The 24,971-nt window shown below is 40.0% G+C and overlaps 1 protein-coding gene across 1 annotated transcript; it reads right to left on the reverse strand.

Annotated features, from left to right (window-relative positions):
- Positions 1–2,441: 2,441 nt before the first annotated feature.
- TMEM123 (transmembrane protein 123) lies at positions 2,442–22,688 on the reverse strand. Its single transcript, XM_067289845.1, has 6 exons — positions 22,565–22,688; positions 16,520–16,597; positions 14,195–14,260; positions 8,915–9,103; positions 6,929–7,079; positions 2,442–4,482 (listed from the first exon to the last, which is right to left on the reverse strand). Exons 1-6 carry the CDS (start codon positions 22,641–22,643, stop codon positions 4,458–4,460), a joined length of 588 nt encoding a protein of 195 aa, XP_067145946.1. The 5' UTR covers positions 22,644–22,688; the 3' UTR covers positions 2,442–4,457.
- Positions 22,689–24,971: the final 2,283 nt, after the last annotated feature.

Consider the following 24,971-nt stretch of genomic DNA (forward strand, 5'->3'; position numbering starts at 1 on the left):
TGAACTTGTTTGCACAGTAAGGAACATCCTAGCAGTGGCCTTCACATCTATTTTTGGCCTAGTGAGTTTCTTTAGAAGAAATGCTGGAGAAGAGAATTGCCAGAGGCTTCTAGCTCATGTCCTTTAAGTTAGAAATAATAGACTGACTTAGGACAAAAGTCTCCTCCTTTCAGATCCACACAGTTTAACTTACTGATGCCCTACTCCTTTGACAGATAGAGAAGTCAAATACTGAGTGCTCATGGGATGCTGGGTTGTGATTTGCACAGTAAAAGACAAATTGAATTAAATGAAGAATAAAATCTTTGTGCAATGAAGAGTTCAGTACCTTTTTTAATTGCACATTCTGAAAGTTTTATACATAACTGTTATGTATAATTTGATCACTTCTGAACTCAAGCACTTCACTCTTGATATCTGTCCAAGGCTGCTTAAAATCTGCTTTAAAGTAAAGGTGTTTGAGTAGAAATAGCCCCTTGTATGTTTCAGTGATCTCCCCATCTAGTCCAGCTTTCTGCTTCCTGCCATCTCAAAGAACAGCTACTGTTTGACAGGAGGTTTGCTTTGTATGTCAGACAGATCAAAGCACAAGTTGAGAATGAAAGCAACTTCAAGTAGTTAAACTGAGTGATGTAGTTTAACATTTTAGAAGCACGTTTCATCTTAGTGCTGTACAGCTGCAACACCACTCTAAGCTGCTTCAAACTCTCTGGGGAAGGGGATGACTAATAATAGACAAGCCCCTGGAAAATCAGAGGTAGTGCATGTGTTCTAAAAAAAAAAAAAGAGGAGCTCCTAAAAAAAGAGGATGCTTCAAGAGCATCCAGAACTTTGTGTCCCTTTTATTCTTTCAATTTTCAGAGTTATTGAATTTGACATCTTGAACAGGAATTACCTGATACCAAAGAGGTGAAATTAGTCTTCAGTAAGACTGCCATCTTGGTCAAAAGCCAGTGAGAAGTCCTTTAGAGGTTCAGCCTAAAGAGCTGGGTGTTGTCTAGAGAACACTTGCATCCTGCACAGGCCCACTTGGGTTCTTCTGCTTCCATATCACAGCTCAATTCTTACCGAAATTATCTATGCAAGTTTTTGGTCTCTGACCTTGTTCTACTTTGCTTTTGGCAATACTTGATCTATAGCAAATTGTCATTTTGTTGTTTATACATTTTTTTCAATAAAGCATACGAGGAATGTTATGCCTGCAGGAAAAAATTTTTACAAGTGGCATGAATCTGCAAGGGTTTTAACAATCTCTGAGCAAAAAGGAAGTTATGAAAGTAGGCTTAAAGAGAGTTGGGGCAAGTTATTAGAGGTTATCAGAACAATATGATCTTGCTTTGTTAAAACTTTTCTGAATTAATATAGCACTACAGTATTTCTGGATTGCTTTGGAGCCTCTGATACATGATCTCATGGAAAATTAAGCTGGAAGAGCTATGAATCTGTACTGGTGAAGGAGAGATGCAGGCATGCACACAAAAAAACATTTGGGAGGGAGGCAGAATACAGATGTCCTGAAACTAGGCAAGATCAGCCTCAAACCCAAATTTTCATCGCTACCCCAGGTAAGTAACCTAAGGTTGTCTCATGAATCTGTTATGATATTTTGTAGCTATTGGATGACTTCCCAATAAAAATAATGAAATGAGATCAAATTTAATATGAAGCACAAGGGCCTGAATTTTAAGGATTATAAATACATATATGGACTTTCTGAAATGTGAAAGAGCTGTAATTGTCAACTGAATGCTGACAGGCTTAAACCATGACATTACAAATGCAGTTCCATAATGTGGCACCAGAGGGACTTCTAATGAAGCCAGCAGCAGAACTGCATTGCACAGGCATCATTATTAGTAAGACTGGAAAAAAAATGTGTGATTCCCTCTATAGAACTACAAAGAGACAATGTTTTAGTCAATGTAGTAACTTAGCATTCAAAAATCCTCATGATTCCAGTTATTTAATACAGTCAATTCCTGTGCTTGTGTGGAGCACAGCCAAATTCAGTCTACCTCTGTAGAGCAACTTTCAGGTCTGAGGCCTAAATACACACATAGTTTTTCACTGTAGTATACTACTGCAGTCTTACTCATCCTATTCAAGCAGTTGCACAGATCAGGCTGGATTTTCATTTACTTTTGGAATGCAAATGCAAGGTTAGGAGTAAGATGTATCAATTAGTGCTTACTCTGTGCTCTACCCAAACACCCTGAAGGAGGTTGTGCTTTACCTTTGTACTGATGCCTCTGACATCTTAACAGTTTCACTTTAATGTAGTGATGAAATTACAAAATGTTACCAGACTTAGGCAAAAAATGCCATGGTTATGGCTTAAAAGGGTATACAGTAAACATCTTATTGGGCATTTACAGTTGGGGAAGTGTTTGAGGGAATTATAAGAAAACATTTAAAAAATAAAAATCCAACCAAAACTGATATAGTAACTGCAAAAACTTCATTTATTTATCTGTACAATAGAGGTGAGACAGTCCCAGTAACTCTACTCAGTTACACTTAATACTCTAATTTCTACAAAGAAAGTAAGGAACAGTAGTTCTATGGAACAATTAATTACTTCCAAACTGTTCAAATGAAAAACAGTAGTTTTCCCCCAAACAGCAAAACTAAGGAAAAAAACCCCATACACACTATTTGCTTCAAATCACCCCCTACCCCATACCTCAATCTTAAAAAAAAGAGAAGTAGTCATGTAATGTCAGTTTTGCCTTGGATAAACCAGGAGCTCAGATAAACCAGGGTTTCCTGGAATTTGTTCTGCCTCTGACAGAAAGGTTTTATTACTCTATACAAAAAGGCAAAAAAGAAAAAAAACAAACAGCAATTTTAAAGGTTCATGAAAGTGCAAGTCTTGAAAAGAATAAACTGTTGCTTGACAAAAGAGTAATCAGTGCCAGAGCTGTATTTATTTCCCCTGATGCATTGCATCCCTGACTGCTGCCAGCCCTGCATGCAGTTCCCTTCCTGACCCTCCCCAGCTGTCACCACCTCCCTCTTCTGCACTGGATGATGGACTCATGCCAGCAGTAACCAGGAGGGCAAAGTCCCAGCACACCAGCACTCTTCACCTGAGAGATGTCTACAAAGGGAAACGGAGTAGGACTAAACAGTTACTCACTGATTTAAAGGAGATTCAGATCTGTAATTTTTTCAGCCTCATTCTAATATTCTTTACACCAGTGTAAATCAGGAGACCATCTACTGAAGTCAGCAGGTTTACCCCAGTGTAAATGAAAGGGTAGCGAGGCGGCAGCAGCAGCAGCTGTCTTGCATATAGCTGCACAGCAGCAGTACAGTTGTCTCCCAGTGTACTTAGGACTTACTCCAAAAGCCCTTGGGAGCCACTGCTGCCTTCAGTGGGCTTTTGACCAGGCCTCTCTACATGTGTGCAGCAGTACCAGGTTCTGAAAATAGTTGTAAAAATGCAGGCAACTATATTCTTTTAAAATGATATCCTACAGATTTTGTTTCCCTGTGTAACTTTCATTGCTTAAACAAATGCAAAAACACTGAATACAGCTTCCTCGTAATAATAACAGTGAAGTGATGGCTACATTCAACAGAACTCTCCATATTTATGATGGATGCAATTATTACTTTTTTCCCTTTTGACTTTATCTTGAACACAACAATAGGACATGCTATATAAAAGAAGCTAAGGATTGCATATAGTCTTTTCCTATCAAGACCATTCAGAAAAAAATATTCTTTTGTGGATGGATATCCCCAATCTGTCCAAGGTTCCTGCAGCTAGTTTCATTGTGTACAGTGTTAAGGAAAGTCTCTGCAGATCAGTGAGCTAATGACTGAAGTTTTAAATACAGGTGTTCATTATCATCTTCTATACAGTTAGCAAACCATGTCCCTCTACTACCTTAAAAATGAACTTAATTGTTTGAGATCCAGAATTTCTTAAAGTTAACATCAAACTTAAAATAAATACAATTTAATACAAAAGAGTAGGAAGAAAACCTCGTGTTTTACTTGAAACACCTATGCTTAGTCTTAAACAGGACTCTAAATTATTTAGCGTACCATACCAACTAATTATCGCTCACATATTCCCATAAATCCAGTGTGTTCTGTAATTAATTGAGCTTATTTAGAATTTTAATTATGTTATCCATTCTGCTAGTGATTTGGTATCTCACACAAGTCTGTGTATCTTTAAATGACACAGTGTGTGTATTTCTTTAAATTTGATTACAAACACTGGAAAAAAAAAATACTATTTCTACAAAGTGCTGAGTTCCTCCTGCTCTTATCAAAGCCAGTGCAAAAAATCAGGAATGCTTATGAGATTCTCAGCATTTTGCAAGATCAGACCGCCAGACAGCTTTACAGACTGTGATCATCTTTGTAAAAGGAACTCTTTGCGTAAGTTACAACAGCTGTGATGATAGGCTGAGTTACCACCAGTCTTCCCTGAAGTCTCTTTAAATGATGGCATCATGTTCATCACTGTAATAGAAACACAGTAATTAACGTTCTGCAGTAAAAGCAACAGTCAACATGAGAAGACAGCCATCCAGCTGCTGCTAAGAAGGTTATTTCATGAATAAAGACTACACACAGCTCTGAGAGTTGCAGCCCTCTCTGAGCCAAGCCTGAAGAACAAGGTAACATCATCAACGCTCCTTAAGGCTTACTAGCCTTATTAACATTTTGACTTTCATATTGTGTTCAAGTAGATACATTTAGAACAGCTGTTTCTGAGGCATTTTTATCCCATCTTTTCTTGCCTATATCCAATAGTATCAGCTAATCAAAGCCAGCTGACAAGCTCAGCTACCAGTTCTTTTGTTTAAAAGATACTGTTGATCTGACCTCTATAATATCCATTCAAGCACTACTGTTAGGAAAGTTATGTGGCAGGGACTTGCTGAATCCCATGACCAGCAAACAGGAGTTCAAAGATGGAGAAAAAACAGAAGGCCTGAACACTATCGAGTCCCAGCAAGTCCAATGACATCACCTCAGTTAAAACAAACTTCTTCAATGGGATGGATGGTACTCGGAAAGGAGAAGGAGAAAGAAAAACAACCTAGTTTTAAGAATTCCCGGTGCTTAAACTAAACTTTGGACAAGGAGGCAAGCCTGGAAGAAAGCAGAGTAGAGCTGAGTATGAATGGCAAAAGAGATAATTTTGCAGCGAAATAGTAAGATAATAAGCTAAACAGCAATTAGTATTTCCTTAATCACTTGAAGTTGTAGCTTGCATTACAAAGGAAGTGATATACAGTAAGAAGCTAAAATGTCTGACTGGTGCTGTGCTATCAGAAGTTAATGCTGCAGGAGAGAAAGAGAGAGACCAGTAATATTAGTAAGCAGCTCCAAAAGGAAGAACCATACCCAAGACAGAACACCCCCTACCAATAATCTCATATCATAACTGAGAGGTCAGTTGTCTGGAAGAAGTTGGTGGACGTACCCTTAGTTTCAGTCCACTTGGGAAAACACTTAGGGAATGCATTTAATCCAGGAGTTTTCAACTTGTAGTCTACAGACTGTCTGAAGCTCACAGAACTTCTAAGGGGTTTTGAAAAGATAACTAAGAAAAGTAAACCTACTCTCAGTAGGCTTTTGGGGACCTACACTCCACAGGAAAAATATTAGCAGTCTGCAGCTCAAAGAAGGTTGAAAGTCACTGGTTTAGTCTGAATAAAAAAAGTGACCTAAAGTGAGATCCAGCTCATACCTTTAGACACCCACTCCATAGACTTTTGTATCTAAGACTTTTAGCTGCCTTCCCAGTCAATGAAGACAAACATGCATGGGTAGACTGATTCATCTGGCATATTTTAGGCATCTATTTTGGGGTGATGTAAATGATATGAAATGACTAGTTTAGATGCAGGTATCTATATTCAATTAAATGAATTCCACCTCTACTTTCATGGACTTGTAAAAAGTACTGAAAGCAGACTGAGTACATACAATTTCATGGCCAGGTTTCTGGAGTTGAGAGCAAGATAACAGGAAAAATTAAATATTAGAAATCAACCAATTGGTCTGCCTACATTGCAAAGTGGGACAAAAGTTTTAGTTTATATATTGACCATAATCAAATACTGTGCTTTAAAAATGTCAATTTCAGTGTTTTCTGTGATAATAAATAAATGAATCAGTTGAACAATAGCAGCTTAAGAAAGTGGAATATTAAATGTCTGGCTTCAAAACTGGCTGTTCAAACTAGGCTTTGAGGTATGTAAAAGGTGGAAAGAGAGATAGGAAAGGAGTTCCAGTACGATGTCATTTAGGTAATAGAAAACAGAGCTATTACAGAAAATTAATGGCAAGGGGGAAATGTCAGAGAGTAAATAGCTAAGCGGAGTCTAGGAAGGAGTCCTTCTGGCATCAGGCTTCATGGAAGCAAATACCCAGCCATGAAGAAAATAAGTGTATATCACATAACAGCTCAGGATGTAAGAGAGACCCCAGCTGTGGAACAGCAATTCTTTTGTAAAGTATGCTGTAGAGAAGAAGGCATCCACATCTATGAGACTTCAGACTAAAGCTTAACCTCACAATAAGCTGGCATGGGGGTAGTGGTGGGAAAGAGGGGAGTCTTGGAATATGGGGTGGAGAGGAGAACTGAACAAGCCAGGGAAGTAAACAAAGAAAACAAACAAAACTGAAGTATATTCATTTGGATTAGCTGAAGGACAAGGGTGTAAGAAAGGATTTTATATAATAGATCAGAGGAAAAGCTCACACAGAGTAGAGGCGCATGAATAATGAGGAATAGCTGAAGGGCTAAAAGACAAAATATCACAATAAAACCTCTCACCACATGAAAAAAAAATAGCAAATACATTTTTTTAGAGTTTGTTCTCCTTGTTTTGGTTGTCCTTGTTCCCCTCAAGAAAGTAATAAATTGACAAGAGAATATCTGTCTAAAACTTACATGGTTCTGTACTGAATGCCTCTTCTAGAGTGATATGTTTTGCATCCAATGTAGAGAATAACTAGGATTCCAAGTGTCAGCACAATGCCACCTACAAAACTGCCCACATCGAATCTGGAGGTTTTGACTATGACCTCAGATTTTGGTGCAGCTGAAAAGAAGAAAACGAAAAACAGTTTTTACGCAGCTTGCAAATTTTGTTTCAAGGGACTCCTTTATATCATGCCCTCCCCATTGACACATTATCTAAAGACTCAATTGGATAAATTTACATACACCAACTGCCAAAATACCAGCCAAGAGCACTGAAACCTAGAGCTAAGTTTCTGTGTGCCAGATTTTGGTGACTATTGCACGTATAATGAACAAAAACACGGGAACAAAGAATCCTTCCACACTTCTGTGGAGCAACTGCTAAAAATCCAATTGGCAGTCAACTCCTTTGATCTAACTGGTAATAAAACTGGCAAGGGACATAAAGAATAGCATAGTAAGAACTTGTACCATCCAGAAAGCTGGAGGAGACCTACTATAATGGAATGGTAAGACCATGTTTATCATAACTGAAGCCTTATTCCTAAGGTTGGATTCTTGTTCAGCATATTATTCTTATTCTTTAGGAGTTGGTTGACAACTATGCAATTCCTGTAGCCTACAAGCATCAATCCACAGGATGGTGGTTTTATGAGCAGCTGATCCAACTGCTCGCTGTCTCTGCAAGACTGAGATTGTCACTTTTCCTCTCTACCTCCCTCTTTCCCCTGCCACTTTTTCCCTTTACTTTCTACTCCTTCCATTCATGCAGCTCCTGCCCTTCTTAGGGCAGTTCTAGTGTTTTTCAGACCTTCCACGAGCCAATTTAAGTCAACAGCCTGGCCTGAAATTAACCAAGCAAAAAAAAGTTCTTTTGGTCAGATTAGCACACTGAATCAGCTCACAGAAGGGTCCAAAAACCACCTAGTCAGTCACTATAGTGCAAATGGTGGGAGTAAAACATTTTCGGTGCTGATGAGCCTTGTCTTATGGAACTGTACCCTCACTCTCCAGGTAAGAGCAGCTAGACGGAGATCAGCTTTTCAGCCCAACACAAAGTTGGATTTGCCCTGAAGATCAGATGTTGCCATATGTGTCATGACTCTAGATAAGCCTCCACCTGTAGCCCAGGTGAATTCCATCTTAAAACTGTTTTTATCTGCTATAAATTCCCATCAAAAGACACAGTTTGTGCCTGTCTCCATTTGTACTTGCCACAAGGAGAGCTTTGTGACCAACTAAATGTTCTGCTGATGAGAGCTCGACCCATCTAGTAAGACTTCATTTAAATGTGAGCAACCTGATCTATTTAGGTGTGGAAGTATGAAGTGGTCTGAACAAGAAGCTACCAGCAAGGAGATATTGATGTTTACAGTTATAACTGTATTTGACAACTTTTACATGAAGCATGACCCATTCATAGTCATATTCTATCCTCCACTAGGAAGGATTCATTATAATCATAATATTGCTACAAATTTGGCTAACAGAGTCTCTCTACTAAGCCAGAAGTAGTACTTGTATTTTGAGTCACAGGTCTTATATTCAGTCTCTGCTGTGCAAAAGGAAGTATTAAAGATGAGTTCAAGTGAACTGTGGAAGGGAGAAGTGAAGAAATAACAGAAGTTGTATTTATTGTCACAAAGTCTCAACAGCCTTTCTCTTAACATCACTAATCTCCTTGCTGGTAGCTGCTGGTTCAGATCACTTCACATTTTTATTTCTAAATATACCAGGTCACTTGGTTTAAGTGAAGCCCTATTAAGTACATGGAGCATTGAGAGGAACATTTATTTGGCTACATCAGTAAATAAAAAACTTACTCTCATGTTTAAGCATGCAAATACCCTCTTTCTTTGCTACACTACCGTAAAACAAACAGTTCTAAAATTGTGCAACACACATGTCAACATGTGTTTAAGTCTTTATGAGCTTCCTGAAATGTGAACACACCTGTTACAGAAGCAGAAGAAAATTTGGAAGTGGTCACTGTAATGTTGAGTTGTGAAGATGTGACTGATGAAACCGTGGTTGATACTATTGTCTTGCTGGTTTTGCTGGACTGAGTAGTAGAGGGGGCAGATGTAGTGCTGTTGGTGGGCTGAGTGGCATTGGTGAGCTGAGTGGTTGTTGGGAGGGTACCTGTAAAATTTGTATGGCAAAGTGACACCACACAGAAAAATACAATACATAATTATACAAAAAATACAAAAAATACAAAAATGCACAAGACATAAGGTGTAATTTGTTTGAATTGACTCATAGAATATAACAGTTTTTCATAACATGGCAATTTCTTAGTAATGCAGATCAAAAGATTCTTGTAAATTAGCCTAGGTGTTTTTTTCCCTTACAGAAATAAAATTTCCAAGTATTCTCCTAGAATGGCACATTACATTTATACCCAAACAGAAAGAGAGAGCAGCAATGAATTTATCAATACATGGATATCCAGGCTTGACTACAAATTCTTCCCCTCTGCATTTCCTTTCGAAAGACCTAACTTCTGATTTCTAGGGCTCAAGGTCAGGAACGGTTCTAAGAAAAGATTGTAAAGAAAAACTGCATAATATCTGATACCTTTTTTTTAATCAGTTATCACTAAACAAAAGTTTATCACTTTTTACAAGTGTTAGGTTTTTTGGATAACTTTATTGAGTTCCACAGAATTACCCCTAACTTAAAATATGTTAAAATGACAAACACTCTGTATCAAGAATAATTGACCATGAAGCATGCAGCTTTTCAGATAACTAATCTGTTCTGATAAGAACAGATTTTGCAGGTAAACTTCCTCTCCCTCCAACAAAATTCTAGTCATGATTTCATCTTGAATTTACTTTTGAACAAAACACTGACTTTACCAAGGCTGCACAGATATTAAACAACTTAGGCAGAATTTTGTGATCAAACTCTGTCCCATTGGAACAGAACAGGGGTTCAAACTGAGCATACTATTTCATATATATATATATATATATATATATATATTTTTATTATTAAAAAAAGGTCTGTGAAGCACAAATTCTGATCTGAGCTTAGGAGAGAGCTTTAGCACATGAAGAAGTTAAGTAGATACTTAACATATTCCTGAAGAGAACAAAGAGCTTTATGTGAGTTTCTGGAAGACTGGTATTTGTTGAGATTCATATTTACAGAATAGTTAATTTATTTTCTGTCTTTCTGTATGCATTTATGAAGACACAGAAGAACATCACCCTCAATAAACGGATGTTAAACTTAAGGTTCAAAAGGCCTTCCACACACGGTGGAAGCTCAACTGAAGCAAAGCTGCTAACTTGTATCATTTGTTTAGTAGTAGACTATCTTGCCAAGATTAAAACAAAGAATGTAATCCTGTTTCAAAAGTCTGGTTGACACCAAATGTTTCTAACTTTTATTCTGCTTTTACCTAACATTTCTCCTTCCCTCCTCACTTAAAGAAATAATGAACTGTTCAGCATAAGAATATCGTAAGATAAAATCCAAGAGTACCAATATACAAGATTGATATTTTTAACAAAATCCAAAAAACCTTAATAAAAGGCAACCAGCTAGAATGACCTTAAGAATAATTAACTGTTTCTAACTGTTTTTCCAAGAATGAATTAACAAGACTCATAAGCATGTTATGTAACTAAAATTTCTCTAAGCAGACAATATGAGTCAAATAGCTTTTACATATGGAGAAATTTTAGGGGAAAAAGCTCCCTTTGCAGCTGTGTACTTCTGCATTATTTCTATAACCTCACAGAATATGGATTAATTTTTAGACACCACAAAGGCTTTTCATTTGTGGATTAGATTTTTACTTCACATCATTCAAATGTCCAATTATAGCCATGTTTTCTTGAAATTGTGTAAACTAGAACAAATAAAGAAAAACTAGCTTCATCAGTAAACCTGATATACAATTTCTGCTTTTTTTGTACAGTATCTAAAACGCTTCTATAGAATGATCTTCCTAAAAGCATGGTTTAAAATGTGAGAAGCCATACACAGAATGATGTCTTTGCTAAGATTTAAGAATCACTGTTTCCAGTACAGATATGAACATCAAAAAACATAAATAACAATAAGACAATGTAAGCCATCAGAAAGGAACTGGTAGAAACCACAGTTTTCTGAGACATTTAACATTAGAACTACTGAAAAAAAGCCATTAGAGTCCCCTTAGTAAGCATTATTTATCTCCCCGTTCGTTAATGCTATCATTGTATTTTGACATAACCCTAGGAAACGCTCTGAAAGAAACATTCATTGAGATGGAACAGTTGGAGTACTACAGTCATGTGCTTACCTTGTTACAATTAGGAAATTCAGTTCCTCTATGAAGCATGTGTAAAACACATCACATAAAATTCAGGGCACATTTTAATACTGACAGGCAAACTCCTCAAAGGCACAATTATTTATAAATATCAAATGACTCCTCATTGTAGGAAACAGGTAAGATATGGATGTCAATATGCAAACCATCTACAATTATATGAGACGAAATCACACATCAGTGGTAACGACATTTTTTATATTAAAGATACCAACAGGAAAAAAAAGATAGATTTGAATTCAAGTGACAATTAACCATAGGCTTTTTAGAAGCCATAATTTCTAAGTGTCAGACTGGCTCATGTTTCTAAGCAATATAACAGCTAATGGTTCCAGGTGTAATGTTAATGAGTGATATTACACAAAGTGGTACTTACGCCATGAGCATTAAACCACTATAGAGAAAACTGAGTCAAAGCAAAAAATATCCAAGCTGCTAGCATAAAGAGTTTCAGCACAATTGCATGTTACTTTTTCCCTGTCTTTCCTACTACTGGCCCTTTTTTCTTATGTTATCAAGATTTACAGCACTTGGTGATGTAACATTTATTAAAAGTAAAGGCCGGTTACTCTTCTACAGGCTTATCTTCTGCAATGTACTTAGCACCAAACATTTCAAAACATCAGTGGGAGGCATTAAGAGGCATCTGGGGAATTAGGGAAGCTGACATGAGTCAGGCACCAATCTGTTCTTCTGTGTCTTTGAAAAATCTTACCCATAGTATTCTACCAGACTCGAGATGAAAGAACATTTGCTATCAACATCTGTCCTTTTGTCTTTTACTTCCCTAATTATTTTTCCCCAAGGCGGCCAGCTGGGCTTCATCGAACATCATGCTAAACAAACCCAGACTGCCAGAGTTAATTTTTATTATTTAAAAAGGATACATGCCAGTAACAGTTCAGATTTATGATGTTTCATTAAAAAAAGAAAAAAAAAGACAGTTATTCTACTTTCCATTCTACCTGTGTTTAAAGATTAAATAGTTATGCTATATCCTATCAATCAAACTATATATATAGCATAAAGTTAATAGGAATTATTAGAGCCATGCAATATTCCATTATGTTCTAACTCATCAAGGAAGAGCACAACTAACAACTCAAACCGCATACACAATTATAAGCACCATGCTAACATACAAAATAATTATTATTGGATGTTCTTCCTAAAATAAATAAATCTTCTCCTTTTGATGGAAAAGCATTTTCCTACAAAATAGCAGACACAGTTTTACTTCTGCCATGAAAAGCTTTCTCCTTCCCCCAAAAAGAAAAGACTTTAAGCAGAATTAAGTACATAAATCCAGTAGTCTTTATTCTGAAGAGGGTCAAGATATGATCAAAATGGTTGTCTTAAAATCTATAAGGTTTCTAATTAAAAAAAAAAAAAGAAAGGATGTGAATCGAACTGTGTGAGGTAAGGCATATCATTTTCTGTTAGGCTGGTACAGTGCCTAATAGTAAAGGGCTCAGGCATATTTTTACTATTTTTACTCTTATTATCTAGAAAGAGTGAAGCTCAGACCTCTGCAATAAACTTAAGACTCACAAACTATTTGAAGGGTAGATACAACACTTGTGTTTAACAATGGCTTTAAACATGGGGAAGGCCCTAAGGCAACAAGAGGATTACAAAAATCTCACCTCTGCACTCTACCAGTTAGACATGCCTAAACTGGTGTAGTGCACACAATAGAACAAAAAACTGCACAATTCCTTGCTTTCCAGAGGTCTTTGGTGAGATTTTTTCTTTTTTTAAATAACCAATATTTTACTCTTAAATGAATCACAAGCAAACCAGGATAGCTCAGAGGCTATCAGGAGGTTACAGAGACACACAGTGAGAGGTGCTGGAAATGTAATGACATAGGTGGGACCTTATGATCAGTATAAAACTCCACAAATATGCAGAGTATCTTTGGATAGGCACAATATTCTTGCTCTCTTTTTATATGGCTCCTAGTACAAAGGGAACCCAATTCATGCATGGAACCAGCTTTCCTTCTCTTCCTCTCTCAGATACAACCATTTATCTGTGCATCACACTGGACAACTGCATGACATTAATCCTTATCCAGTCTTTACTAATGTGGTAAAATATGCTTTTGCAAGCTCTTTCACAAAACCAGTTTCTCAGTTTCCTTTTTTAATAATCTCACACTGACACAGCCAAAGGCTGGAACACTGCAAATTCAAGTGGAAGAACTGTTTGTGTGTCAGATTAAAAATCTGCTTTCAAACTCTATTATTTGATCTAATAAAGCTACTGCTTCTTTCTACAAAAATGTGTTTTGTAAACATGTTATTTATGCTGGAGCATCAGAACTGCAACAGTGCTGCCTTAGGAAATCATTTATACTCAAAATTCTTTTGTCAAGGTGTGAAAGAAAAACGGTAGTGTCAGAACAATGCAAAAAAAATTGACAGACTGACCTAGCTCTGCTGTTAATGTCTTGCTTGAATTCCAACATTTTGTGCTAGGAGCTATATAAAGACAGCTATATTCTATGGTATAAGGTGCTGTGAATAGCAGGAAACAGATATGCCCTATTTGCACAACTACCTATTCAATTTTACTCCATGAAAATGCAAAAGGTTTGCTTAAAGACCAAGAATGAACATTAAAAAAGACCCACTTCCTTCAATTCTTCCTTGAAGTTTTATTTTCCAATTCCTGTCTTTTTATGCACTGCAAATGGCATGGCTTCTACCTAAACTTGAAAAATAGTACAATTTCATTTTTAAGTTATTTTACATGTTGCCTTCCAGTCTCCTAAAATGGTAATGCTTCTCTCAAATACCCATTTTTGATCCATATTTCCTTAGAATTTGCTATGATTTGGGATAGTTTTGGAACCAGCTTCTACGTTCATAGTAGTGGAAAGATGAACAGACACGTACCTGCTATTGATGTTGCTGTAGATTGTGTGGTTGAGGCAACAGTGAGACTGGATGAACAATTAGTCCCTTGAAGGACAAAAAGAAAACATGGAAAGAATTACTCATTATCATTTTTAACATACTATAATTGAAGCACAATATTCTCCTCAGGATATCCATGTGTGCAAGCCACAAGTGAGAATGGTGCAGAGAGCACACCGGCCCAAAGCAGATGGTTTTATCCCTCTGCAAAATGTTTCCAGATTTCAGTGCAGCAGGAACATGGTTACACTGTATGCACAGTGCTATCCAAATGGTCTGCATCTGAATTTTTCACATCTCCTTCTCTTTGCTCTCTTCAGCTTTCAGTTGCTGCACCAGCCAGATTCTCATCGACATTCTTGACCTGCTTATGCACTGTGGATTTTTTCTAGTTTTTCTCTATTTCAGTTTCGTTTCCTGCTCCTCGTTTTTTCCCATTTGCCACACCTTTGTTACAGACTGGGCTCATACTAGGAACATATCACAGTCATGTGAAGTAGGGATGGGCTGATACCCTGTGTAGCCCCTTCCTGTGGGCTTATGCTGTCTCTACACAAAAAGGCTCTATGAATGTACCTATTTCAAAAGACATTTTTAATATAAACTGGGTTTCAGTCAACTGTTTTGTCCTTCCCTCCTTTCTTTCACTTCTGCTTTTCCAGTTCTGTTTTTCCCTCCCTTCTCATGTTACTCCTAGGTTCTCAGGCCACTTCCCACCCTCACTTCTGCCCTCCTCACTGTATCCCTCTCTGGCATTTCTTACACCTTAATGGTCTGTTCCTCCCTGCACAGATCTGCTGGCCTGTTCCATAACTCCTATTCTTGACAGTGCCACTGCTCACATTCCCGTCTCCAGTTCTGGCCTGCTGCCTATGCCCATACTGCAATTACTCTTTTCTCTGAAGTCACTTGTCTCTCATGGCATCCTCCCCCATTGCCAGTGCTACGTACCTAGCAGTAGCAGCTCTACAGCTTTTCATCGTGGCTGGAAAGCAAAGTGCATAACCTCTGAGACGAGAGGAATACCACCACAATCACAAAGCAGGCATGTCTCCTTTGAACAGATCTACTGTTCTTAACACTAAAAAAAAGTCTGTTTTAACAAAGTTTTGTCAACCCTCTTTGAAATTACATGCATGCTATCAGCAAGCTCATGTTTAACAACAAATGCAACAAACTCGCAGTTTTGTACCACCTACCAAAGTGGGGGGAGTGGGGGGGAGAAGAATGCGGAGAATGACTTCATTGCTTTTTCTTACGCAGAGCCAACTAGCCCCACCATTGAGTATTGTACACAACCCTTATACTGAGATACCTGGGATATTAAGTTGCAGATTAAAATGACTTTCAGAAACAGTCTATAATTGCACAATAAAGGCCAAATTCTTTTCTTAGCTATACTGACTTTTACACCAACATAAGGCATGGATGTGCCTGGGGCTGAACCTTTCCCACACTGGCCCAATACTGTAACCAGAACACAGCTCTGGGTTTTCCCCAAGTTCCAAATACTTATTTCTGTGACCTTGAGAACGCATCTGGATGCAGACTGCATGCTCATGCAGGAGTAGTGAAGCCACGTGGACTGCTAGGAACTTAGGTGCGAGTCAGTGATGCAATCAGCACAGGTACAGAGTGAGTCAATGAGCAGAGTATTGGATATACATCCCACTTGTTCATCAACAGCAAACGAGAGGAGCGAAGAAGTATGGAGGAAAAAAAATGACTCAAAAACGTGCTCTTCGCATGGATGGCTTAAATACCACACATTGTTAAGGCTTTGAAGCTTAAGGTAGTCAAAATTTTCTCTCATGCTATGAAATAACCTGTACTGTATCAATGAACGCAGATATTGTGGACCTGGAATCCATTTTCACATTAAAAATCAATTGAACAAGTGCCTTGGGTTCTTCTCAACAACACTGAAGCCAACAGTCTAGCAGACTTCTTGAGCTGGTGTTTTTCTTTGTAATTTAAATTGATGTTTGCAGATATTTCTGGTTCTACATATACCCTTTCCCCATTTTATTTTTTTTCTCATTCTGGCAAAGCAGTAATATCCTGTTGCTCAGGGTACCTAAGGGTAGTGAGGATCAAGTTGCTTTCCACTGTTCATCAGTTCCTCTTCAATATGTTTAATTGGCTTGGAATAGGCATGATAATCAGAGTACCTCCCTCCTGGGCAACCAGTGTTCACAAATGAATAGGGCAAACTATTACAAGGACAGTTTAAGGCATACAAAAATAGATGTCACTTTTCTGGATGCTACTGAGTAATAGCAAGAGAAGTGTCAAGAGTATTACCTTGAACATTATTGTTTGGCTCCTCATGACAGAGGTCAGTACTTCTGGAGTTGTCTGCATTTTCAGAATCCTGTCCAACTGGAAAAACATGAAGAATTAGATGTTTTAAGGTATTTTATTACTATGATGGAAAAAAATATTAGTATACCATCTGTCAGTTCCCCTGGGCTTCTAAATGACTAAACTACTGTGGACAAGAGCTAGATGTAATGACAATATAACAGCATGGTACTGTAACAGTCTGTTCTTAGCACATTAAAAACGACAGTAACTGTTGCACTACCCAATCATTAAACAAACAGGAACTCCCTCCCATCCTCAGCTTTATCTTCCTCATAATCAGTATCCCAAGTTTTCCCCCTTCTAGAGCTGATAGGAGACCTGGTCAACAAAGAAGCCAGAAGTACAAAGTCAAGCACCTTCCTTAAGTAATAACAGGATCAGCATCACCTACAGCAGAGGGAAAAGAACTTCTCATATAAATCTTTTCCCCTAAACCATATCTGTACAGCCTTTGTAGGCAGATGAGAGCTTGTTCTGCCGCTACATGGACAGCATGGTAAGATAATAAACTCCACTAAGAAGTTGTATCCCTTAGTTTGGGACTGACAGCGTGTTAACATGTCCACTGAGTGTCTGCCAGGTTAAATGAAGTGGGATAGAGAAGGATCACATCTGCCAGTGAAATACCATCAAATCCTTAAGACTATTTCTGGCAAGGCCTGATTAGTCTCTTCTCAAGCCTGGTCTACATACAAGTGGTAAGATTTAAAGATAAACCACACAGAATGCAAACTCCGGCATTCACACACATGCAAGGGGATCAGTTGTGGATTCTGCCTTTGCCAAGCACAGTCCAGTTTTGGCACTTAGGACAATATCCCATCACAGGCAAGCAAATAACATGAAATAAGTATTGCAGAAATAAGGCATTTTCTTAGTAGTTATGAAACCTCACTTAAGAAAGATGTCAGAATAGCAAGGTTTACAAATATAAACAATAAAGCATTTGTGTCTTATCCCTGTAGTATCAAGGTTGAGTGCAGTGTTGCAAGATGTATTACACTACTTAATTAGGGAATTTAGAAAAATAGACAAAAACTTCTAAATTGGTTGTATAAAAAATAGGATGGAGCACAGCTAAACTAAATTTCCCCAGGAAGGGCCAAGTCCTGCAGAAACAGATCTTCATCAGAGCCCCCTTGTCCTCTCCCCCTTGCCAGATGTTCCTACCTTTCCTTTGCACTTGGATTGGAGTTGGTCCACTTAGTGATTTGATTCAGGATGAAAAGAGAACAGAGAACTAATGTTATCAAAAAAATCCCCAAATATATAATATTTTTTACTAGCTCAGCCAGCTGGGAACAGGCTCCCTGCAGGATTGGATGAAGGCAAGAGAGGGCGAAACAACCAGAGGTGGAAGGGAAGGCAGGACTGCATTAGTCCCTGTTCAGATCAGCAAGGACTGCTAACGAACCATACCTTGAAAGAGATCATGGACCTGATCTAGCTTAAAAGATACAACACGCAAATATATCTTAATAAGGGGTACTGCATAAGCATATGCCACAGTGGAACATGTGGCACTGAAACTGACAGCTGAGAAAAATCTTAAGATGACACTATCTCCAAACTATTCTGTAGCCTCAAAAAGTGGTTTTGGAATCCAAGATGTGTATATCACTCCAGGAATAGCAGGAGACTTTAGCCAGGGAGACAGGAAGGACATTCTGGGTTAAGTCAAAGGGAAAAGAACCACGCCCTTCTCTGCGCCAATGGCTCTAAACAGCTGAAGCTCTGGCTGAAGACAACAGATTGCATGGTACAACTGGTCCACAGCAAAGCTGTGAGGGCTTTTGGCCTTTACCAGAGAAAGGAAGTGCAAGGATTAGAAGGCTTGACTGACCCAAGTCAGTCCCATGCGTATGCTAGAGCATGTGAAGGAAGTGAGGAAGAAAGCTGGCAGATGACTGCAACATGGAGGGCTCTGAGCACGAGCAGAGACAAAGCTCTTCGGGGCCCAGGAGTAGCCACAAAGCTGGGCCTTGAAATCTTGAGTAGAGAAACTCTGTGGTGTTGCTTGCTCCCACCATGATCCAGAAGAAAAAAAAATAAGTCTCTGCATTCACTTTTCATGGTGAAACAGAACTGAACAAAGGAAATCTCCAGGTTAAAACAATGCACCAAATCCCCAAACACTTAAAAAGGACAGGGAGGGGATAAACAACATTTGTCAGACAGCTTGATGTTTTACTTTGTTAATGCCAGGTGCAGATGCAGCTAAAAACAGAACTGCTTGTGGTCAGCTGGGGCGTATCTGAAGGTGAGTGTGCTTCCTGCAGAACGGTTCAGCGCTGTTGTCATGATGAACACCCACATGGCCCATCCGTGGGTTTGCTGTACTAGTGCATAAACGGTCATGAGCTTGAGACAACCTAATTTGAATCCATCACTGCTAATTTGGATAAACAAACTTTCAGAAGGGCAAAATCAGTCCAGTTCTTCCAGCTTTATATGTAAAGAGCCCAGAAATCATTCCCAGAAATCATTTCACAAGTGGCATTCAGATGTAGGAAGTGAAGATTTATGCTTGTGTTAAACAGATGCAAGGCAAATGAGATACAGATAGCTCTGATACTTGTTGAAAATGAACAGGACAAAATCTTAAATGGACTTAATTTTACCAGATCCTGCAAGAATCAACACACTGGATAACACCCATGAACCTTCAAAGTTAGAAATACGTGCTCTCCAGCTCACGCATGTACCAAATTGCTGTCCTCCAGATCAGGACAGGGAGAAGAGCCACACGCTAATGAGTTACTTGCACTATTCATTCAATTCCTAGCATGCAACAAAAGTCAATCTGCCCACTCCTGCATTCACCATTAAGATAAACACATTTGTAAGGATTTGCAGCAGGCTTTATGTCTAGTCTAACTAAACATAGTGCTACAGAGAGGTGTTGGTATATAAATTCACATTTTTCCAAAGCACAATTTTATACATTCATTTTGCTGACATTTCAAAATTCACATATTAAATTCTGATAACCTTCTCAAGTTTGATGCAGAGTAGGTAAGTAGATGAGTTTCATCCCAAAGTCATTCTGTTTCTGTTGGTTCAAAAAAAAAAAAAGTACAAAAAGTACAGAGACCCTGAGCACACAGCGCATCAGAGATCTCTCTGACTTGCACAGTAACCTCTATGCAATGCAAATGAGTAAAGGATGGGGCTGGAATGGTTAAACCAGAGAATTTAAAAGTGGATGAAACCCAAATTCTGGAGATTAAAACAAAAGCAACCCCCTGACCCCAAATCTGTTATAATATTAGCTAGATGATTTTTGCAAACTGTAAATTCAAGATCCTGCCATCTAGAAACCCTGTATTTCTTTGCCTTTTGACTTAACAAAGATTTTTGTTATCTATTTTTAAAGTGGCATTCTTGACTTGCCAAGAAGGTTATTGCTTTAGCCTATTACAGAGGTCAGGCAAAATCATCTTAGCAGCTCTTCACACAGGTCTCCATGGCTTAACATTGTGAAACCTACCTCACAGTCTTACAGAGGAAAACATGTACATAATTACACAGAAGTTGACAGAAACAACATGGACCAAAGTAATCGATTCTCAACCCTGGTCAGTTTGAGACTCAGAACAACTATGCCTTTTGCTGTCACACAAGAATCTAAGAGAAGCAAGGATATACACTGAAATCAAAATGCCATGTCTGTTTCTAGGTCTGGGCGAGTGGTCTGGAGGCTGATACTGCTGCTCATTTTTACTATTGCAAGTCACTTTGGTATATGCAAGTAACTTTGTATACAGGCAAGCTCTTGGAAGATGTTGCCAGACATCTTTGCTGAGCAGAGTAGGATGGGGGGCAGTGATTCTCCTTCCTCTCTCAGATGTCATGAAGACAGCTGGATTTTACACAGTGGCAGGAAGGATTTTTTGTAAACCATAATATTTTGGTAATGTTTCTTCCACTGACTGATTTGACACATATAAATAAACCTAGTAGCAGAGGAAAAGAACAGGATTATATTGAAATAACCAGTCTGCCTCAAAATTTTAATCAGAGTGAGGACAAATCTACTGCCACTCTCACTTTTTGCAATTCATAGTATTTGATGCATTTCACACTTTCTCCTGTAGTGTTAATTAGTGAATCACTAACTCATGCCGAAACTAATATAAACCTCAGCAGTGGTTTCTGGAAGTTTCCGAATAAGTGGGCAGACACAAAGATGCAAACAATTATATAAAAAAAAAAGTTAGAATACAAAAAGCAAAAATCAGAACATACAATATAAATGCTACTCGATGACTAATTGAAAATTCAAGCTTAAGTGAATGATGCACTTTTACTGCAGTCTGAAGTCTGTATTTCAACATACTGTATTAAGGAGCCCGATCTAAAACAAGCACATGAGAGCCTAACCCAAATGTTAAGATTCCACAGCAGCCTTTATTTAATCAAGTGCACCCATCTATAGTGAAAAATAGCTACTTCTAGGGGGCAACCTGTCTCATCCTAAAGTAGGCAGTTAAATAGATACACTGACCTCAGCCTTAAAAGGTCACAATTCAACACATTATAAAGGGAGTCTCGACAACAAGTTCACATACAGATGACTACACCGGATTGCCTAAAGTTAGATGCAATTAATCCTGTCCCAGGAGTCTTTCCATTGCCTTTGGATCAGGCTCTCTGATTATTTTCCTACACTGTAAGTCAGTGCAGCTTACTATAGCACTTACTGCACCCTGAGCAAAACCAGAACACGTTATCAGGAAGCAGCATTATAAAGACAAATCAGGCCAATTTTGCATCAAAAGAAATGGCAGTATTTTGTTGTAAAATGGAGGTTATAATATACTAACAGAGCAGGCTACGGATAAGTTCCTACCCCCAAAAAGTTTTTTTTTTTTTTTTAATACAGGTAAATTGTAAAGCTGTTTACATTCCTCACTTTCCTTTTTTATATCAATTTATATTGTAGCTTCACCAAACTAAACAACGACAGCATATTAACATTGCTGGCTTGCCTGATATTTCTCTGCATTTTTTATGTCAAGTTAATTTTGGTATCTATCTTTGGGCTTCTTTACGAAGGAAAATTGTGAAACAGCGCGTGGGGCATTTCACTCTTCAGAACAGGCAGTTCTGGCAGCTCAGGCTTTTACGCCTCTCCTTTTGCACAAGAGCATTTTGATGATTATCAGCAGGATCTGGCCTTCCACTGCTTGAGTTAAAGCGCAAGAAAACCGTGCGTCTGCTCGCATCAGTCATTGGAAAGGAGGCGTCGGGGTAAGTACCTGACAGACGCACGACCAAACACGAGATCCGTCCTAACAGCAAAGCCACAACCTCAAAGCGTCTGAGAACTGCCTGCCCCAGTTATGGCCCGCCACGGAGAAGAGGGTCAAGCAAGGGTTTCCTTCCAGCCTGGCTCTGCGCAGCAGGGCAGGCCCTCTCCTGCCAGGTGTCGCGCGCCCGCCGCCAAGGATCCTCGCTCCCGCTTGGTGCGCTGGGGGCACGAAGCGACACAACCGGCGGGGGGTTTGCGCCTCCTTACCTTACATGCCAACTTTCATCCCCACCAGAAAAATGCTCCTTGGTAATTTTTTTGGATTGACTGCTTTTATTTTAAAAACGCCCTGAACGTTAAGCCTCACACCTCCTGTTTTTGTTAGGGGTCTGCTCTAGAGAAACTGGCCATGTCAGCTCTGCAGTCTTGCACCTCGTTTGAAAGGGTGGGAAGAAAAAACCAACAACGCAGAACAACCAACCCACCCACCAAACTTTCTCCCAGCCGCTCCGGACACCCGAGCCCCGGGGACGTTAACGAAGCTGCACGGACGCAGCCCCGGCTCCCGCCGCGGGGGACGTAACGCGCGAAGCCCCCGACCGCGTCTGCAGCCCGGCCAGGCTGCGGCGGCCGGGGGGCTGCGGCGGCGGCCGGGGGGCTGCGGCGGCGGCCGGGGGCAGCGGCGCCGCCCGCCCCCGCGGCTCCTTCCCCCCGCGGCCGGTACTCACAGAAGACGATGGCGTCGAGCAGCACCACGGCGCCGAACAGCACCGCTGCCGCCCGCACCGCGTCGGCGAAGAGACTCATGGCGGCAGCGCGGGCAGCGGGGCCGGCGGGGCGCTCGGGCCGGGCGCGCGGCCGCGGGGGGCGGGGCCGCCGCGGCACGCGAGGCGCTGCCTGCGTGGGCGGGGCGGGGCGGGGCTGCCGGCCAGCACCGCCCCTGGCGCGAGGCCGGGGCGGCCCCGCCCGGCCCGTGGGAGCCCCCTAGCAGCCTGCGCGGCGGCCGCGCGCCCCGCCGCCCCCTCCCACTCAGGCGCCTGCCCCAACCGCCGTCAGCCGCGCGGGCCCAGCCCGCCGCCCAGGTGGGGAGGCAGCGAAATGCGGTAGTTAAAAAAAAAAAAAAAAAAAAAAAAAAGGCCGTGCGGGCGAAGGGAGGCTTGACACTGCTCCGCGCAGAGGCTGTGTAGCCTCACGGCGATTCCCGAGTGGTCCAGGTAGAGTCTCTCAGGGATCATAAGGCAACTCGGTTTTTTTGGCATAGAAGTGTCCTGTAGCAGTGGGTTACACTGAGTTGTGCTTCAGAAAAGCCATGGGTACAGGGAAGATACGGCAGGTGTATGAAAGGATGGTTTCAGCATAGTTATCTGTGAGGCTTCTGCTCCTGATACCTGTTTGTGTGATGTTTTTGTCTGTCCCAACCATAGCTGTTGAGCCTGTTGGCCAGTTTCGGCTAAACTGTGGGAGTAGCAGAGGTCTCCAATGAGATATTTGAGTTACAGGTTTTGGGGAAAACAGATGGCTGAGTAAAGACACACAAATTTGTAGGAAACCAGGCCTGTTAATACCATTGTTCACTGAAAACCTTGCTTTTTCTCATGCTCCTAAGAGGGGCAAAGGGATTTTACATCTGCTGATGTGAGAGTCCTGGATCTTGCAAATAAGCCGCTCGCAGGAGCCAGGGCTCACCCTGCCAAAGCTTGCTGTAGGACTGGGGCCTCAGTTACCTGCTATGCGGGGGGTCTGTCTCTGTGTATTAGTTTTACAATAGCCTGCGTGGTAAAAAGGTGACAGGACAGCAAAGTATTATAGTGTCTACACAGAGAGAATATAAGCCTGAAGAGATAGTAAGTGGAAGGAATTATTTGCTTTCACAATATGTACAAAGAGATGATGCTGGAATAGCAATTACGTGTGGATGCATGCATCACTGGAAACAGGTTAAGTGCTAGGAGTATTGAATACTAACAAAGAAGACAAAACCGCATGCAAACATCTCATACTTTTTAACATAAACCAATTTTCTAAATACCATTTTAAAATCTTCTAGAGCCTCAACAGTGAGGAGTACATTTATTCTCCTTGTTAATAACATTGATCTGAATAATCTGTTTATCAATATTCTCTTTTTGACAAGGGCTTACTGTGTCCCTCATAAGATTATGACTGAGGTTGTAACTGTCATACTGTTCACTCTCCATTTAAAATGATACTGATAATTATGTAATCTCTGGTTGTGCTTGCTGTGTGCGTGGTATGCTGTTAAGTAACCAGAATTAAAGACAGAAGTATTTTGAAATTTCCCTGTGCATTTGGGAAAGTTTTATATATCATTAACAGTGAAATCAGCTACAAAGCTTGTAGGGAAATGTGTAAGTCATGAGGTAACAATGTCCTCCTTCAGCTCTGGCACAGTTCCAGCAAATGTCAGGCTTATAACAGACTGGAAGCAGTTTGTTTTGGGAATAACCTAATTATCTCTACTTGTCTGTCTGTGGGAAAAGAGTGGTTAAAATATGTGGGGCAAAGAAAAGTCCTAGACTTGTGAAACAGAGTTAGAGTAGAGGTAGGTAGGTAGGTAACTCCAGGAGAAGAGTGATGAGTTAGCAGAAACTGAGGTGTGTGGAAAAATAGTATGGGCCTTTTACTAAGGTGTTGGAAAGTTTTGCATTTATTGCTTTTGCATTATCATGTTCCATTTGGTATTTGTTGCTCTGTGGAAGTGTATTTTTGACAGTATTTCTGGGGTGGCTGGGAGTTGTTCATATGCTGATGAAAAGGTGACATTCTGGGAATATTTAGTGAAAGTTATGCTCTCCTTTTGGTACATGGTATAATTAATGATTTCCCATATAGATTTCTGCGTAAAAATAGGATTGGTGAGGATATTTTTATGTTTTCCTAAATTTATATGTGGTAATCAGTGTCAGGAAGCAGCAAGAGCAGGATTACCCCACAGGGAGGACAAGCCAGAGCTGAGGATGACTGTAGCTCAGGCAGGAGCAGCATCCTCACTGACCAGGGTGCAGTCCCACAGGACCTGAACAGAGTCAGAGTGGTGACAGTGACAGGGTCCACCAGCAGTCTCAGACAAAGCAAGGTGATGAGTCTGATCCAGTGTCCATCCAGGACACTGTC

This window comes from Apteryx mantelli, chromosome 1, assembly GCF_036417845.1.
Source record: "Apteryx mantelli isolate bAptMan1 chromosome 1, bAptMan1.hap1, whole genome shotgun sequence".
NCBI classification, from domain to species: Eukaryota; Metazoa; Chordata; class Aves; order Apterygiformes; family Apterygidae; genus Apteryx; species Apteryx mantelli.